General features: G+C 40.6%; 1 protein-coding gene across 2 annotated transcripts in view; it reads right to left on the bottom strand.

The window, feature by feature from the left end:
• The window catches only part of LOC143897294 (lachesin), a 130,639-nt gene that overhangs the window by 62,219 nt on the left and 50,670 nt on the right, over positions 1-17,750 (bottom strand). For both annotated transcript variants that reach the window (XM_077405840.1, XM_077405839.1), the window contains exon 2: positions 4,338-4,526. In XM_077405840.1, coding sequence (XP_077261966.1) covers positions 4,338-4,389 — 52 coding nt within the window. In that variant the 5' untranslated portion in view covers positions 4,390-4,526. The remainder of the gene's footprint in view (positions 1-4,337; positions 4,527-17,750) is intronic.

The raw sequence follows: 17,750 nt of genomic DNA, 5'->3' as shown, positions 1-17,750 counted from the left end.
ATTATGAATATGTCATTAGACTTGTGAAAATGTCAACAAATTAATAATTTGTTGAAAAGAGTTCTACGTGGTTAACTTATTGTTAAGAGATGCAAGCAAGTTTTTAAAGGTCAAACTTTTACAATAAGAAAGCGAGAAAAATGATAGAACCGAAATCGGTTTAACGAACTAACACCTAACGTAACCTTTTCCTGCGCTGTCTCCTTCTGTTTCCGTCTTTCGCATTACCTATTTTTTTTCTCCTCCGAGATCGAAAGCGATGCGCGCGGCGATCTATCCTATATCGGGCCGAGACTCAATTGAGTTCTGCACCGCAGTTATCCGTTTATCGCTATATAACCACTGGAGGGTTGGCAAGGCAGATACATTCCCGCGAAAGGAGGCGAGCGATTAATCACATTTTACTCGGACCGACCAATTTGACCGGAAAGGTCGTTGTTTGCCCGATAAGGAACGCCGCGCCGGGGGGGGGGGGTGGAAAAGCGAACCCGGCGGTGAAACAATCGGCGAATCTCGCCCGGTGATCCGCAGTATAGACAAACAATCTTATCCGGTCACCGACGGACAAAACCTCCCCCGTTCGTTCGTTTTTTTTCCTCCCTCTTTTCTCCTTTCACTCTCTCGGCTAGCAGCAGCCGTTCATTCGACTCATCGAGTCAAATCTCCATCGGAGTTCACCCCGCCACCCGCCAATCCCGCGCCGGCCCCGGACACGTTTGGGTGGTGCATTTTTCATGATGCATCTGGAAACGCTCGACTTGTAGCGTCTTACCACTGCCGGTAGATAAGGCACTCCGGTTTCTTTATAGCGTGGACGTGAGATGGTATTCCTTGCAGTTGACAAAAGATATTGTCTTACGACATTGCACGGCCAATTTGATAGTAATTTTGGACAATGTGCTTCAATTTTTCAACGTCTGTCCGAAGAGAAAAAGATATCTGCGTGGAGTCAGCTTAAATATACACAATACATAGATGCTAAATAGGATCTGCTTTAAAAAAATACTAATTTATGTATTTGTATTGAAACCAGATAAAATTATTTACGCGAAAATTACTTAAACAGAGCTATTTAGCTATACGAGTGTTCCATCGTGCTAATTTTTCTGAGGATATAAGTTATAAATCTATCTCTCGTGTCGCGCGTCTAAAAACTAATTTAAATAAAAATTCTAGTTTATCTAGTTAAAATACTACGGAGTTGTACGTACATTTTTCACTTCTTTCTAACGAAATAAGGTCGAACGATGTCATCAAGTTTCTATCTGTCCCTCATTCCTCTCTCTTTCTGTCTATCTATTTATCTATCTATCTATCTATATCTGTGTGAAGAGACCGGAGGCCCGCAAGCGGTAAATTAATTCGAACGACAAGCGCAGTCGGCGCTTCCACTCGCGCCGAATAAACATCAGGGCCAGAAGTTGACCAGACCGGGACGACCCATGCCGCAGTACTGGAGGACGCGCCATATCTGGGATCTACGTGCCCATTTCCCGTGGCCCGTATAACGTATTTGGCACCGATCCTCCGTTGCATCTGCATCGGACGTCGTCGGCGTTGCACAGGACGGATTATAGGGGACGTGTATCCCGTCGATCGCAAATTACGCGACCCTATCTCCGCACAGACGCGAGTCTATCTTCTCAACTTTTTCCTTATGTACGAAAGTTGTTGCACGCAAATCGTTAATGCTTAACGCCGACAGTAATAACGATGATATCGATATTAATAATGCCGTACAAAGTGTCCTATGTAAATTTGTCCTAAATTTATCGTAGCTCAGAAAAGATCACAAAACCTCTAGAATGTATGACTATATATATCTTCGTTTGAACTAATTGATACTCTAATTTTTCATTATTTATAAATTATTAGTTCCAAAATTTAACAAGCAAATTTTCTAATGTGTAACGCTCGAACTATCCTTACACTAAAACTATACAATTTTATTAACTTAATTATATTGATTCCCGCATATATATATATATATATATATATATATATATATATATATATTCTTATACCTCGAAAGTTTACCAGAGTTAAGAGACATTGGTAGATTGCCGGAGGCCAACTACATCCATGGACTATAACCTAAACGAGCTATCATTAATTTTAGTACGTGTGGTGGATGCTCTCAGTGCCAATAAACATCAGTGACAGCGACCAGGCCCGCGGCGTTTCTGACGCACTTTGGGTGCCGGTAACATTCGAGATATACCGCGCGCGCACGTTTGTATGTATGATATACGTATATTTAGTATCACGGTATCCGCGCCAGATGTTGTCATTGTGCGGTTTGGACTTCGCGATGAGCGTTCGTTTATTATTTCATGACTAACTCATGTTAATTGCGAATAAACTCGGACTTGAATATTTCGTACTCGTGCACGTTTTGCTTGAACACGCTCTTTCGAGCGATTTACGGATCGTTTTCAGTCATTTCACGCGATGCATTTAGAGAGAGAGAGAGAGAGAGAGAGAGAGAGAGAGAGAGAGAGAGAGAGAGAGAGAGAGAGAGAGAGAGAGAGAGAATTGGGAATGAATATTTAATAATTTAATAATTATATGTATTAGATGAAAAAAGTATTTTTGTTTTATCGAAAAATACTTTGTCTGAGAAATTACGTTATTTAATAAGTAAATTACATTATTTAGTTAGGTAAAACAATAATCTAAATATTAATTTTATATATCATTTATTTTAGTGTATATGTAGTGCTTTCAATGAACATTAGAAACATTAAGTAAATTTTAGGTGAATGAAATAAATTAATTGTGCATATTTATTAAAAACATAAATCTTAATCTTAATTTGACATTTAAGAACATGATATACTTATTTGTATAATTATAATTTATGCATCTATTTTGAATTATCTTTTAAACGACTCGATAGTTGGATAATCGATGTGCAGTCTAGTATACGGTACTTTATTGGCGGAATTATGTCAAGATCAAGTATACGACTGAGGTTAAATCGAATTTATTGCATCGAGTCGATTGTCCGAGCAGTTAATCGGTACATCAATCACGAAAAAAGGAAAGAGCAATTACTCGGTGGTGCACAAGCTATTAAGCTTTTATCACGATTCTTAAAGAGAATAGGTAGTTGGTTTATAAGTAGAATATATCTACATTCGGAATCAAATAATTAGGTGCAGAGTAAATTACAATAAAAATATGGGCATATAAACTGATAATTGTAAAATATTAATTTTAAATGATTGTTGGAAACGTACCTAAGAAACAATATTTAAATTAACTTGAGAGAGATTAATAATTTATTTTTAATACAAAAGTAAAATATCATAAAATTTCTTCTGTAAAAAACTTGTTTCTTTTTATACACAAAAAATATTGAATCATTTCTATCAATTATCCACTCTTATTTGCCTATACAAAAAAGAAAAAGTCACCAAGAAGTTTGATAAATGCTTGATAATATATATTTAGCCGTCGTGTACTGAACCAGACTAGAGCTCCGTGTGCAATAAATTGTAACGCGGCGTAGGATGAAATATTTGCAAAAAACACACACACACACCACAATCGCTTCCTCTCTATTTACTGCTATCGGATAAACATTCGGGCAAGAATCTGACAGGTCGACGGTGGATGGCGTCGCGCTTCCGCAGCGAAGTGGCATACTCAAACTACACTTTATTTATTTTGCGGACCGCGGTATACAGAACCACCGTTGGCATCGTGCCCTCGTTGCATCTGCGTTATTGCTCGTTGTCGGGCACAACAGATTTCGTATTGGACACCTTTCGCAATGTATCGACTCCCGCGTCAATCGCAATAAGCGTACCCGGTGTAATGGATCGGGAATGATATATGTGACAGAAACTTGCTGTTCAAATCATGCACGTGCCTCAATTTACTTATTGTTAGGTGCATCGAATGCTCGATAATAAATGCGTTCGGTAAATAGAACGGTGTTTCTCGTTAAAAGCTATTTCTGTTATTTCCCTGCGGAATGAGTGCGGAATAAATAATTTAAAGTGTGAAGAATAGATACGTTTCGCCCATTATATACTTTTTCAAATTCTTTGAAAATCTTATTTAAAGTACTACTTGAAATCTAAAAGATAAAATCTTTCACGTTATGTCTACTATAAAATATCCATCGCGCATGTTAAACATTCGTTTGAGCTTTATACTTTATATGCATAATAGCAGTGTAAATTTGCAAACGCGAATGGCACGTGTCATACATTTTCAGGAGAAATTCTTAGATATCGCTCGTGTTAGTTTTTTTTTGTTTCAAAAGTTCCATGGAAAGAATGTTTCTTGGGGAAGGGGAGGAGGGTAGTAGAGTTGAAGTCACTCACCGATTGGCACGTTGACAGCGAAGAGAACAACAAGAGCGCGATGGCAGAGCATTGTGCGCTGCGGTGAGAAAGAGAGGAGCCGAGGGAATCGTCCGTCGTCGATGGCGGCCAGGCCTGCTCCCTTTATCTACTTAACCCCGTCATCTTCTGCAGGTACCTCCGTTTCCGGTGCTCTGACGCATAGCATGCCTGAAACAATCGCGTTCGTTCGATCATTTACTTGATCGGGCGGCATTATCGGGTAGCCTGTCGCTGCCGCTCGTAACGGAACGGCCGCGCCACTCCGCTTTATCGTCCGTTTCCAGCGAGCGAACTTTCGGGTTCACTCGGCGTGTTGCAGCTTTGCACCTCGAGATCGAACGGCGCAGCGTCGCGCTCGCGTTCTCCGATCGAGCGTATCGTTTCGCTTGGTGACGTTCATCGATCGTATCTCGGCCAACTTGGTTAAAAGCGGAGCAGCGTTAATTTTACTGCTCGCTCCATGAATAAGAAACTACCTTGACACCTTACATGCCACGTGTTTACGGTCGTCGCGCGATTATTAATGCAATTGCGATCTGTATTTCTTCCTGCCAGACATCGCAAATGGATAATTGTATTATTTGGTAACGGTGTAAATAATCAAATCTTTTGTTTACTTTAGGATTAACGCGTATGTTCAGAGATTGTTAAGAAGAATACTGAATTAATGGAGAATATTGAATATTACATATTTGATTGATCGAATTTGTGTGCGACATATGTGGGGTTAATGGTATCCTAAATCCTTCAACTATGAATGGAGATCTTGAATAATTTATCATCGCAAGTGAATTAAGCTAATATAATTAAGTCAATGATTTTAGCTTGCTTAATAATTAAAGATGAATGGAGAAAAATTCACATCCTTGTAAATTTAGATTGTCTATTTATTAGAACGTTTAATTAGAATATTATTAAATGCCTGTTTTAAAAATATAATAGATATGTCTTTTGAGAAGCGTAATAATACGCGTGTTACCTTAAATGAGGTTCGGATAATACTTTTCAGCATTTTCAGAAACTAACGGTAGTATTTACGTTCCAGCATTTACAAAGTAATAAACGTCGCGATAAATTTAATTACATCGCTGTTACAATTTTGACGAGCGCGCCGTCAGTTAAAATAAGTTATTTCCGCGGATTTATAAATTATCACGGGCGCCGGTAGAATTTACGGGAACGAAAGCGGGTGGAATGCAAATAGCGCGTTTGTCACGTTTATGTAAGTACGTGTCACGTATATATTCAGCGATAAATTGCTCCTAAATGCATTTCCGCTTTAGACGATTTCTGTCGCCGTGGGAGAAATTAATCACGCGTGTCCGTCGTCCATTATTTTACGACTTACGCGTACCATGGACGATATACCGACGTTACAGTCCTCGTGAAGTAACCGATTTTATAAAACCCACGTGCCATACGTCGCGAGAAATACGCATCGTATATTACATCGCGATTCACGATTCACTTCCGCTCATTATGCACACGACCGTTAAGCAGCGATAAACCGCCAGTAATGTTATTCAGTTCCGCCCGAAAATCCGTCCTTCGATCGCCATGAAATAATCAGAGCTCAGACTATTGTGTCGATCGATCCATAATCATACATTAATAACTTGATGATTAAGATCGCAATTAAATATACAAATGCCACGAGTAATGTCATTTCCAGTGGATATCTATGAAAGTTTAATAATTAAAATATAAATTTACGATCTTTGCTTGCTGCTAGCGAAATACCGTTTTATACAATAATTTTGCTTTAATTATTTAATGTTAACAAACCATTATTGCAAAAAATCTATACAAGTTGCAAAAATTCCGCGAAATATTGTACGATTACGAAAGCGTACGTAAATTTCGGTTTCTATATAGAACCATTCTTCTTTCCTTTATTAATAATTATCAATTACACTTCTGTGAATATCTCGCTGTACCTCTTTGCGCGTTTCATAATCGTTTGCTTTCATTGATCGTCGCCCGTTTAACACCGCGCATTAATCGAACTGTAACATCCGAGTGCCGTTAACAATGAACGAGCTCGCAACTCGATTATCGACGCTTGCAAGTTTAAAGCAAACAGGAACCGGAGAAATGGACGTGGCCTCATCGACGACATGCCTCGGCGACGAGACAGGACGACAGGTAGGGCAAAATGCGAAACACGGAGCTGGCGATGCTATAGTTAGTTATCGGCGACGTGAAGCCAATCCATACCCAGCCTCGAAACGCAGAGCCAGTGCATGACCGCGTGCGCGACGAATCGCTCGGCTCTCTTGCACATAAAGGAGGGTCCACATTATCGAGCCAAACCGCGAACCGAGCCCCGAACCGAACCTCGAGCAGAACTTGCAGACGAACCTCAAATCGAACTCCATCGCGAACCGCGAACATGAGTTAAAATTTTTTGGAGTTAAATCTCGTATTGAAATTTATAATAAAATTTATATAAATTCTTAATACATGTATGCAAAATGCATATTTATATTTACAATCGTATTTTTTAACATTGCAATATATATATTATAAATTTATTGCGTATTTATCACAGGTTTAGAGTATGTTTATGCAATATTAATTCTAAATTTTGTGTTATGGTTCGAAAAGGAATTAAGTTTTGAATACAGAAAAATAATAAAAGCACATATACATATATTCACTCACCTCTTTTCCTGTTTCCATACTTTTTTTATTTTTGCTTTTTCTTTTTGCAGAGATGCCAATATAATGTCGTCATCTTTTTGTCACTATCACATGTCACTATCACATTCGAGTTCTTTACTTATTTCTTCTTATAAAAAAAGTATGAAAACAGGAAAAGACGACTAAATATGTGTATACATATGCGTGCTTTTATTATTTTCTTGTATTCAAAGCTTAATTCCTTTTCAAACCATAAAACTATATATTTAGAGTGGTTACAACTATATTTAATATTGCATAAACACATACTCTAAATCTATGATAAATACGCAATAAATTTATAATATATATTGCAACGTTAAAAATACGATTGTAAATATAAATATGCATTTTTTTAATTGTTATAATGTTCGGGATTTTTAGCGTCCCGTATATAATAATCTTTTCTGCTCATAATCACTAATTAATTTTAAACATTTTTTATCAGACCATTCCATTTTGTCTATCAGTAGACGTGTAGACTGCACATACGTGGATAGAATCAAATACAGCGACTGGGCAATTACTCACGTTTTCTTTCATCGTTCATTTTTGTTTTTTGTCATTATTTGTCTAGCTCGAAGCTTAACTACCAGTCTACCACCCGACAAAGCGTGTAATCTGATCATAAATAGCATCTTTTGATGTTTCGTCGAAATACCGACTTTTGGTGGGACACTGCGAGCCAAACCGCGTATCATCAAAATCCTTGTAAATTCGTGGGGTGAGTACGCGATGGTTCGCACTGATGTTCGATTCGAGGTTCGCGAGCCTCGCGCGAGCCCGTTGGCTCGACAATGTGGACGCATGATCGGCTCGCGACGAAGTTCGGCTCGCGGTTTGGCTCGATAATGTGGACGCATGATCGGTTCGCGGCGAAGTTCGGCTCGCGGTTCTGCTCGATAATGTGGACCCTGCTTAAAGCGAACGCGCGCAAAAAGTGACCAACGGGGTTAACGGTAATTTGCATTCTGCATTCTGCATTCATATATCGTATATATACGCGCGTTATCTCTCGATGTGGTCCTGACCCGCAACCCGCCTGACCTTATTCAGAACTGGCAAAACAGAACATACATTGCCACTTCTGCGGATCGTCGATGGAGAGACGTATACGATATCGTTTCGATTTTGTGGCTTTTGCTCTTCGTCGACGGTTTATATTCCATCTCGCGAAATAATTCTTATGGAGAAATAAAATAGAAATCAAGAGTTGGTAGACCGACAATTAAACATTGTCTTTCATAGGAAATATAATTTTTTACCCTATCGATTTTATCCTTCTGTTACTGCAAATATATAAGACACGTTTTAAAAGGGTCTAAAGGAAAGGGATGTCGTGCCGATAAATGGCGCATATGTAGGGATGTTACGTGCAGATTACAGGATAAGCAAAGAGCGGTTTGTGATAAAGGCTGGCGTGCGAGATAATGCGGCCGAGATAATTATTTTTCAGCTACGACTGTTGGTAAATCTTATTTCCTTTCCGTGATTAATTGGCGGGCCCGGACGGGAGTGGTGATAATGGATGCGAGATAGGTACCGGCTTGAGTCCAGGAGAGGATGAAAAACAGTTCCCTGTGAATAAATGTCGGACGTGCCATCTTGATGCGCGCGTGAATGACGAGCGAGCTGATATATGCAGATCGCGCTTTTGTGAAATTCTAATTATCTAAATTTTACTACATGTTGCATAATTTCCTCATCCACGTTTTTAAGGGGGAAAAAATTCCATAATTTCTTGCTATTTTTATTTTACCAGAGAACGTTGAAGTGACTTGTAAATTTTCTATTAAATCCCAGAGTTTCGGTAGAATCTTTTCATCTCTTCAATAAATCCTTTCTTTGATCGTGAATGCAACAGCGGTTTTTAAAATATGATATATTATACGTTTCTCGATTTTCAAATTAAAAATATTTTGTTTCAATTATTTATTTTTCATCGTTACTGTTAAACAAATTACACAAAAATGATTGAATTTCAGAATATTGATTTGCAATATCTCTAAAAATAAAGCAACCTTCCAGTTTCCAAACATAAATCTATAGATATATCTCCTCGAATAATAATTACTTTTCGATGCTTATTTTCATCCATCGCGAATCAATATCGTCGCTATACATATCTTATTCAGAAACGTTATTCCTTCTTAACAAACGAGTGGGGCAGGCCATTAATCGAACTCCGTAGCACAATTAGTAGTCGGCTAAGACACTCCTTAAGTGCGAAACTAAGCTAATATATGAATGAGGAAACGATTAAATTCGAAACTATAGCTATTTCTCTTGGATTCGATATCCCCGAGAGCTCTGACGCTTTGCAAAGTTCAACTCTGCTCGCAACAGAAGCGTCGAGAGAGGCCCACCTATGTGGATACGGAATATATAAGACACGCGCGCACACGTGGGCCACCCTCGGCGTGTATGGCGTGTAGATCGGCGAATTCGTGAATATTCAGCAACTCCGTCCGACCTTCCCTGGGGTAGGTTTACGACCCTCAGTCTCGCTTTTACGAGTTCGTCAGGAAGAAACGACTTTGCGCCGAATCGACGAGACGTCCTCTCCTCGTACCGTTGCCGACGCGCTCGGGAACGTTTTCTTTCATCTGTGAAAAGTATCCGACAAAAAGTTCGGGAATAAGAGCTCGGAACTCCATTTTAACGAACGACACAATTGAGGGGTTACGTCATGGAGTGGCGTCATGGAAACCTCGAAAAGGTCAGATCGAGATACGCGCTGACGCAAATAGTTTGTACGCGCGTTAGTAATTGTAACAGTGGTTATTATTAGCTACATTAGTATGAATACCATTAGTCAATTATGTTCTGGTTTCTCGTTACCTCAATTCGTCGAGGGTCTCGATAATCCAATTCGACGTGTGTCAACAAAGTATAATTCAGCGGCAGCTTTAAGACGTAAAAACGCTCTCATTTGAGTTAACAGAAGAAACATTTTATGGTCCCATCGCGGAGCCATAAAATGCATCGATCTGCATTCGAGGGTATAGATACCGATCCCTCACGTTCGCGAGGCGGGCTCGTGCATAAAATTAAATGACGTCACTTAACGCGAATATTTTTATCATTGCGTTATTATAGAATATTTTCAAGTTTAATATCTTGAATTCCAACTAAAAGGTCTACACATACTAACTATAAGAATATTAAATGCTATTTTGAATTTTATATCAGGATCTTATACTGGGATACTAGACTTTCATTTCTATTTTCGAGCAATCGACTTTCGCGCACAAGATTGACAAAAACATTTATATTAAGGACGTTCACCGGCAAAATCTACGTAGACGTTTTATTCAATGCCCTTTGCGGTACTAAAATTTGAGATATTCAGCTTCAAAGTTCCGATTTTTAACACGGGATCCCTATGTTGAGCTCTCTCGACACGGACATTTTAATGAATAATAAGTACAGTTTTCTTAGAATTTTTTTGAAAAAATAGTATAAGATGCCTCATATCATTAGTAACGTGTGACAATAAAGTTCGATATAGCAAGCGGTATTTATTTTTGAGAAATAGTCGTCTAAAGAACACTATCGGACATAATTTTCGTCTGCTCGGAGGCAGGGAGAGGGAGAGATCACTGCGAAACTTGGCAACGTTGCTACCGCTGCGACATATAAATTAAGTAGAGAACGTTAAGATCTTATGGGCAACGTTATTTAAATCAAGTTATTTAATATTTTTTCTTTATGAGATTCATTATTATTTACTTTTAGAATGCTCAATAAACAAGTAGAACGTACTCATTTATGATTGGTATTGGAGAAATGGAAACGGAACAAAAATTTGCCAGATCGAGTAAAGCTGCGCGGCTAGACGAGTTTCAGACTTTTACGCACGGAAGTAGTTGTCAACCATATCATTACTCCGTGAGTCTGAGTTGAGCACAACTGCCACCGGAGAACGTCCTTAAACAGAAAGTTGGGCAAAACCCAAAATGATAGCGCGCTCCCGCCGCCGCCGTGCTCCCTCGTCGGTGGTGTTATTTCGTAGTTATAAGTTAGACGGCGCATCTCCCGGGGGTTATCAAATATTCGCTGAAGATACTCACAGCTACCAAACTTGTATCGCGCTGTCCACATCAAATATATTTCCCCGCATCCCATTTGTGTTATTTCTCACGTCTCGGTGATGCGGCCATCGTGCAAATTCAATGTATCCAAAACTTTGTTCCGACGAGAAGCATAATAATATTTTGTGAGATGCGTCTCTTGACCCCGGCGATATCAGCGCAAGACGATACATCGAGCCATGCATGGCTCTTCCACGGCGTTACTTATAAAAAGCTCCGTCGTCAAATCGAGACTCCTGCTTAAAATCAATGCGATAGTTCGCGTCTATTTTAGGGAAATGCGAAGCGCTATCGATTCGACTAACGTTCGCAGACCGTGATGAATCCGAATTAACGGATTCCAATTTTAGACGACCTTATTAAACCGCAAAACTATATATTTATTCTAAACGCAGTCCTGATATATGTCTGTAGAGTTTAGCTAAAATAACCTTGATAGACGACTTTTCTTTCCTGAAGTCGGATATAACTCCGCCCCGAAAGGCTTAATCGTGGAATTAATGAACACCGGCAACTTGCTCGTTATACCCTGTGTCGCCTTATCATAGATCATTATCGTTAGGTATAAAACGTTCCGTGGCGTGGCCGGAGCGACAAACAGAGCCGATAATTGCTGAAAAATGACGAGGGACTTCGCACTCTTAGGCGGCTGTCATCTATCCTTATTAGGATCAAAAAATATTAGTCCACGCGACCTTCCTCCTTCCGTTCTCGCTGCAAATCCGTCGCTGTAGGATTTCGTCTCCGATGCAAGATTACTTGTTGATCGATCCGGTTAGCCGGTCCTACTAGAAAGGGTTTTTAAGCGAAGTTCATTTGCGAAGTCTGCGGTAGACAAAATGGATTATAGGCTTCCTCCCCTTCGCCTTTCCTGATCGAAGGACACGCGGGAGGGTGAAAGTGCTTGCCGTTCCATGGCGTAAAGAAGAAGTCGAACCCAAGAAGAGGGCGGAGACGAAGGGGGAAGTCCGAAACGATCCCGGAGCAGGGAGAGACCTGTCGATACCGTGACGTGACGAGTGACAGACTTTTTTTCCTCGGCTACTCCATTAACATCTCATTATGAACACTTCGGCGGCCTCGCACCGCTCGGGCAAAATATCTTAAGTCGAGTTCGAACTTCCATTAAAATATCTGCCGAGCTCGGCGAGCCTTCGTCGATCGCATGAAGCGACCGGAAGCGTTTAACACGACGAGCCACCGCCACCGTTCCGAAAGTGTTGGTAGTATCCGGAAAGTGTTGAAGGAGACAGTTTTTTGCCCCGTGTCCTTGCTCGCTTCCCTTTGTCAAGGAATCGGCGGTGACACGCCGGCGCGGCGGTACAAAGAAGAAAATCGGATAAACCGTGCGAACGTGACTTTTTTCCCCGGGCTTATCTCACCGAAGATGCGCAAGGCAGGAACGAGGTGCCGGGAAGTGGAAAATTTAAAATGTGTTATCTTTCTGTGAGAGGAAAATATATGGGACATTTGAAGAATAGGGTATTTTAGCGTTCCACTATAGTTCATATATTTAATAACCGATGTAATATTACTCTTAAATTAACTTATACTTGCAAAGTTATCTATATTTACATATTAACTTTTCGTATTGTTCCATGTTATTAAAATTTACATATGTGCAATATCGATATTTTAATACGCGATTACTGATTATATATTTGTTCTACTATTGCACCACCTGTGCCAACACGAATCGCGACTAATATCGCGACGTAATATACCACACCTGCTTATCGATACCGATTACCAATCATACATCCAACACGTGCATCCGAGTGTGCGCATTGGCATTCCTCTTTACGCACTGTTATCGAGTCATAACTATTATCATAACTTCGCGGCAGTCGAAATGTCGTAGCTTCTAGCTAAACTGGGCGCTATTAAATTAGGAGATGCTACAAAGCATGTCCCTTGAATGCTAATTGAGTTAGCTAACTCGGTCTCTCGAATGCTACTTAATCGCTCTTACAATTTCCATGCGTATTTGCGGTAAACGAGATGCACGATTGTTCCGCGTTGAATACAGAATAGTTTAAGGAATCTCCACTGAAATGCCCCTTACATTTAATCGTCTATGAAGGAAAAGATTAAGACTCTGCCCCTATTCTTATTCTGTGTATCAAATTAAATCAAATATGTTAAAAATACTTGTGATATTGCATTTTTATGCTCTTAAATATATGTGCAAATCAAAATTTGTTCTAGATTGAATTTTTCAATATTTCTAATATTTTATATTTTTTAAATGCGTTTTTAAATTAGAGTTTTTCTTCTATAGCGGTCTCAAGTCTCATTGAGCAATACAATTTATTAGCTGGGATACACTCTGGTCGAGTGCTAATTCACCACAATCGTGAAGATTATGATCAGCCTAGAATGTCTACGGGATGTCGTATAAGTGCGAACGTAATTCGCTCTTTGTGCAAAAGCGCCCTAATATATCACACTCTTCGCGACGCAGCTCTGCGCGAAAGGGAGGAAGTACAGAAACGTACACTCTCCGTAGAAAAGTCCGCAAATGAATTCAGCGGAATTTCGCTGTCGGAAATTTTATGACCGAAATTAGCATATTTATTTTGCGCAGAACCGGTTGGAGAATCGCGAAGCATTGCGAATTCCAGGCAAGGGTCTCTTGTAATATTTTTTAATTGCCTTTACAAGGATTGCGTTTCGTATTTTGTTTCGTCCTTTGTTAACTATTCTGAGGACGGCAGTACTTCTCGCGCGACGGAGAAATGAAATCACAATTGTATATCACGTACGATTGTGTTAAGATTTTATGAAAATGTAAACGCGAGATATAGAAAGCGCACAGATAATATTTTACGTGCAAAATTACATTTTTTCTCATTTCTCAAGAATTTTTCAAACATACATATAATAATCAACGGTCGCGATTCCGCTTCTCTCACTTTCACACGGTATTCATCTCAATCTCAATATACGAATTTTGCGACAAATAAAACGAGACATTTTTGGAATTTAAACGAGTATACGGGGGAAACAATAACGTTTATTTGGCAATGATTCAAGTAAGAAAGGATAGAAATGTTTGATATGCGTTTTGGACGCGTATCAGTGCCGTCTTACGCACGAACGAGTCATTGGGCTCAGGTCGCTCGTTGGACGAGCGGACGAGGGTACCATTTCCTGAAGAGAAAGCAGAACAATATCTCGAATGCTGGTCTATCAATAATAAAACTGAGTTTACTGCTACGAGGAAATGGCGGCGCCGTGCCCCACTATGCCCGTCGAATATTGAGAAAGTAGCGAGAAACACCTGCGCAAATTGAATGCGTTAGACCCCTCAGGCCAGGTAATATAACTCGGCTCTTACACCGTATAACCGCGCTATAACTTTGCAGCGCAGCGCTGCAACCGGATGCGCTGCAACACGTGCCCGCGTCCGTCGCTTATTCTTGCTGCCTCTATTTTTCTTGCATTTTGCTTGTGCTCGCTAAAACCGCGACGCTATTATCGCATCTTTATCCGCGACCCTTATAAATTTTACGTTTATTTTGATACATCTTAATTTGTCGCCACTTTCTTCATGAAATGATCGAAATATTTACATTATTGAAACCTCATAACAATGTACATGCAATTCTAAATATAAATCCGAACACGTTTGGATCAGTACTGCTGCAATCCAGCTTCAGTTAGCGATGATCGTTACGGTGCTTTACGTTAATTCAGAGAGATTTCTCTTCATATTTTTTGTCAGGAATGAATCTCTCATTTTCTGCTCGTCAACGATTCTCGTGGATAACTTCTCGCGCAATGGCTCGACGAGAGATTCCACGGATCCGTTTGTTGCTGGTCGAAAAAGGAGAGGCATGCTCGCGCGCGCGCGCGACTCCACTCGATCTTCGTGCCTGACGTGCAAATGCCGGGGTTAATGCGACGCGCTCCATTAAAGTCGAGTCCCTATACCCCGGAACATTGCTAATTACACGTGGCGCGCATAGTCCACGCCCGGCAGTTAGCCTCCCTCTCATCGCCGCCGACGTTCTCCCTCCGTCGCTTTTCCTCACTTCGAGCTTGAGCGAGTCCCGCGTCCTTATTACGAAACTGTACACGCGATACAGCCCGACCTCTTCTTGCAAGTTGGATTCTAATATTAATAAATTCGCGCGCGCTGCTCGCAAATGCGTGTAAGCCACATTCGCCGTGCGACGACGACGACGACAAAGACGCCGCGTAGCTTCATTAAGCGATGCCGCCTCTGGTGGTTTTAATCCTCTCGTGATGATCTTCTATCATGGGATAATATCTGAAGATAGCAGCGACGTATTTTACGGTAAAATACTGTTTATATATAAAGTTTAATTGGACTTGGAGTGAAATAAATAATAAATCTTATTATTATATACAATATATGAGGGTTGATATTTTATCGATAACGATACGGTGACTGCTTTTAAGAACTTGCTTCAGTAACATTCCTTGACCGCATGCCTTTCCATCTCTATACCTTGTTCGTTCATTCCTTTATCAGCGACGTAACCACAAGCATCTTACGAGCGGTTTTCCTATAAGGTTGGACCGGGCAAACCAAAGGGCCGTCCCGGTATCAAGAACCTTGATACCAGGTCCGGGAATCCTTCCGGAGGTGGATAATTGCAAATTCCATTTAGACGACACGTAGCTGCCGCGCATCGGCCGTGAGGGCGCATTAGCGATCGAGCTGATTGCACTTTTACTGCATATAAGTGGATCTTCGTTAAGAAACTCGGCGAAAGAGTTTCAACAATCAAATTGGCTGCCGCTAGATACGAGTATTCTTTTATCGTGCTTTTACAACGATTCGTGGAATTTTCCAAATGCGAGATACGCCGTTAGATTATATTATAACAACGGTTATGCAACGTGAATGAAAGAACGTTACATTTTTAAATGTCGTAAGTTGTCGTGCGATGATTAAACAGGTCTTTTATATTTAATCTAGCAGTGTATATATTTTCACCTTTTTATACTTTTATATTTTTCTAATAATATCTCCGGCTATAAAGTTCTATTTACGAAAGATTGAAACTCATAAACTCCCGCAACGGAAATTAACAAAATTATTAAATTGACATGTCGCGTTTCTCAAAGTCCAAGCACGAAAACTTTTTTTTTGTCTCGCGATGCGCGCGTAATCACGTACAAGCGTTTCTCTGTCGCATTTGGTAACGCAGCAAATTCTCGCGCCGTAACGAAAACATAATGAGCCGCGGACTTATCCATTATTTTTGCATATCCAAACCCATCGCGTCAGGAACTTTGCAGACACCCTGAAAGCAAGACGAATCGAGTCTCCATGGCTAACGATCGAACGAAAGTCGCCGTCGCCGTTTGCGATCCTTAGTCGTCTTTTCGTCGCGGCGCGGCGCGCGCAAACTTAGTTTACCCCGAATAGTTATTTATCCCCACCACTAACGTCTTCTGCTGGGTATAAGGAGGAACGAAAAGAGCAACCAGCTAAACAAGGAGAACGGGTCTTGAGGGCTTGCGGGAGCGAAAAGCAAGCAAGACGGCGCGGCGGGGGAAAGAGAAAGAGCATTGTTCCCGTGACGTCATGATGGAACGTGTCCCGTAACTTCTGCTCAGGAAATTGGAGAAGTATTGTGATGCAGGACGTAGCCTGTCGGGGGCCGGGAAAATCGAGGGGAACCTTCAAACTCCTCCCTATCCCGACGGAAAATCGTACCGAGATATCCCGCAGGATGGACGGACGTATGTCGCGGTGAATGCTTTGTAGTCGTGAATACATAGCTTCTCTCGCGTGTCCTTTCTTCCTTAATAATAGCATAAAGTATAACCGCGAGTTTGCTCAAGTCTAAATTGTTACGTTCTATTTTAACTTATGTCATTTTTTTTTACGTGAAATACTGCAATCCCTTCTTCTTAAAAGATCAAATTGTGTAACAAAAGGGCAAAATTTATAATTGACTTGATTAAAATAGCGATTGATGATAATTGAGGATAAAAATTAGAGGATATATACTTGCGGAAATAAAATCGATTAAATGTACTTTAACTGACAGGTTTTACATATTTACATCGACAGAAACAGTTTAACGCATGAAAGTGACGTGCTTCGGGCGTTGTTCGAGCAGCATTCACCATTGCGTAAGCGAATCATTTTAATGAACGACGTTTGCAATTTATCAGAAAATTGATCCAATTAGACGGTAGCTAGCGCTGGCCGTATTTTGTATCCGGATATCGAGCCGCGCACGTGCCATCATCGTATTCCAACGGCGCGCCGCATTTGCACCGATTGGCAATCCGTTGAAAGTCAAACTAACCCGTCCACGACATTTGGATTCTAAGGAGGAGGCGTTGCACTTGGTAATCCGAAACTTCTGACTCTCTCCCACGATCTCTGCTCCACCTCGCGCGTCCTCACTCCCCTCCCCCTCTCTCTCTTTCTCTGCACCTCTTTTCCTTGGACGACAGGGTTCATCTAAGTTAAGCTCCGCTGATTTGCATTCCTCAGCCAAGGACATTCGAAGTTCGATAAGGCAATAAGTGTGAAAAAGTGATTCCGTGCGCGCCGCTTAAAGATTGCGAGAACTTACCCGATAGTAGAAAATACACGTCGCGTATAACATGGACGAAATAAATC

The sequence above is a fragment of the Temnothorax americanus genome, unplaced genomic scaffold (genome assembly GCF_048541705.1).
Source record: "Temnothorax americanus isolate GAGA-0224 unplaced genomic scaffold, ASM4854170v1 Scaffold2, whole genome shotgun sequence".
Taxonomy (NCBI): Eukaryota; Metazoa; Arthropoda; class Insecta; order Hymenoptera; family Formicidae; genus Temnothorax; species Temnothorax americanus.
This window is presented reverse-complemented; position numbering and strand designations above follow the sequence as displayed.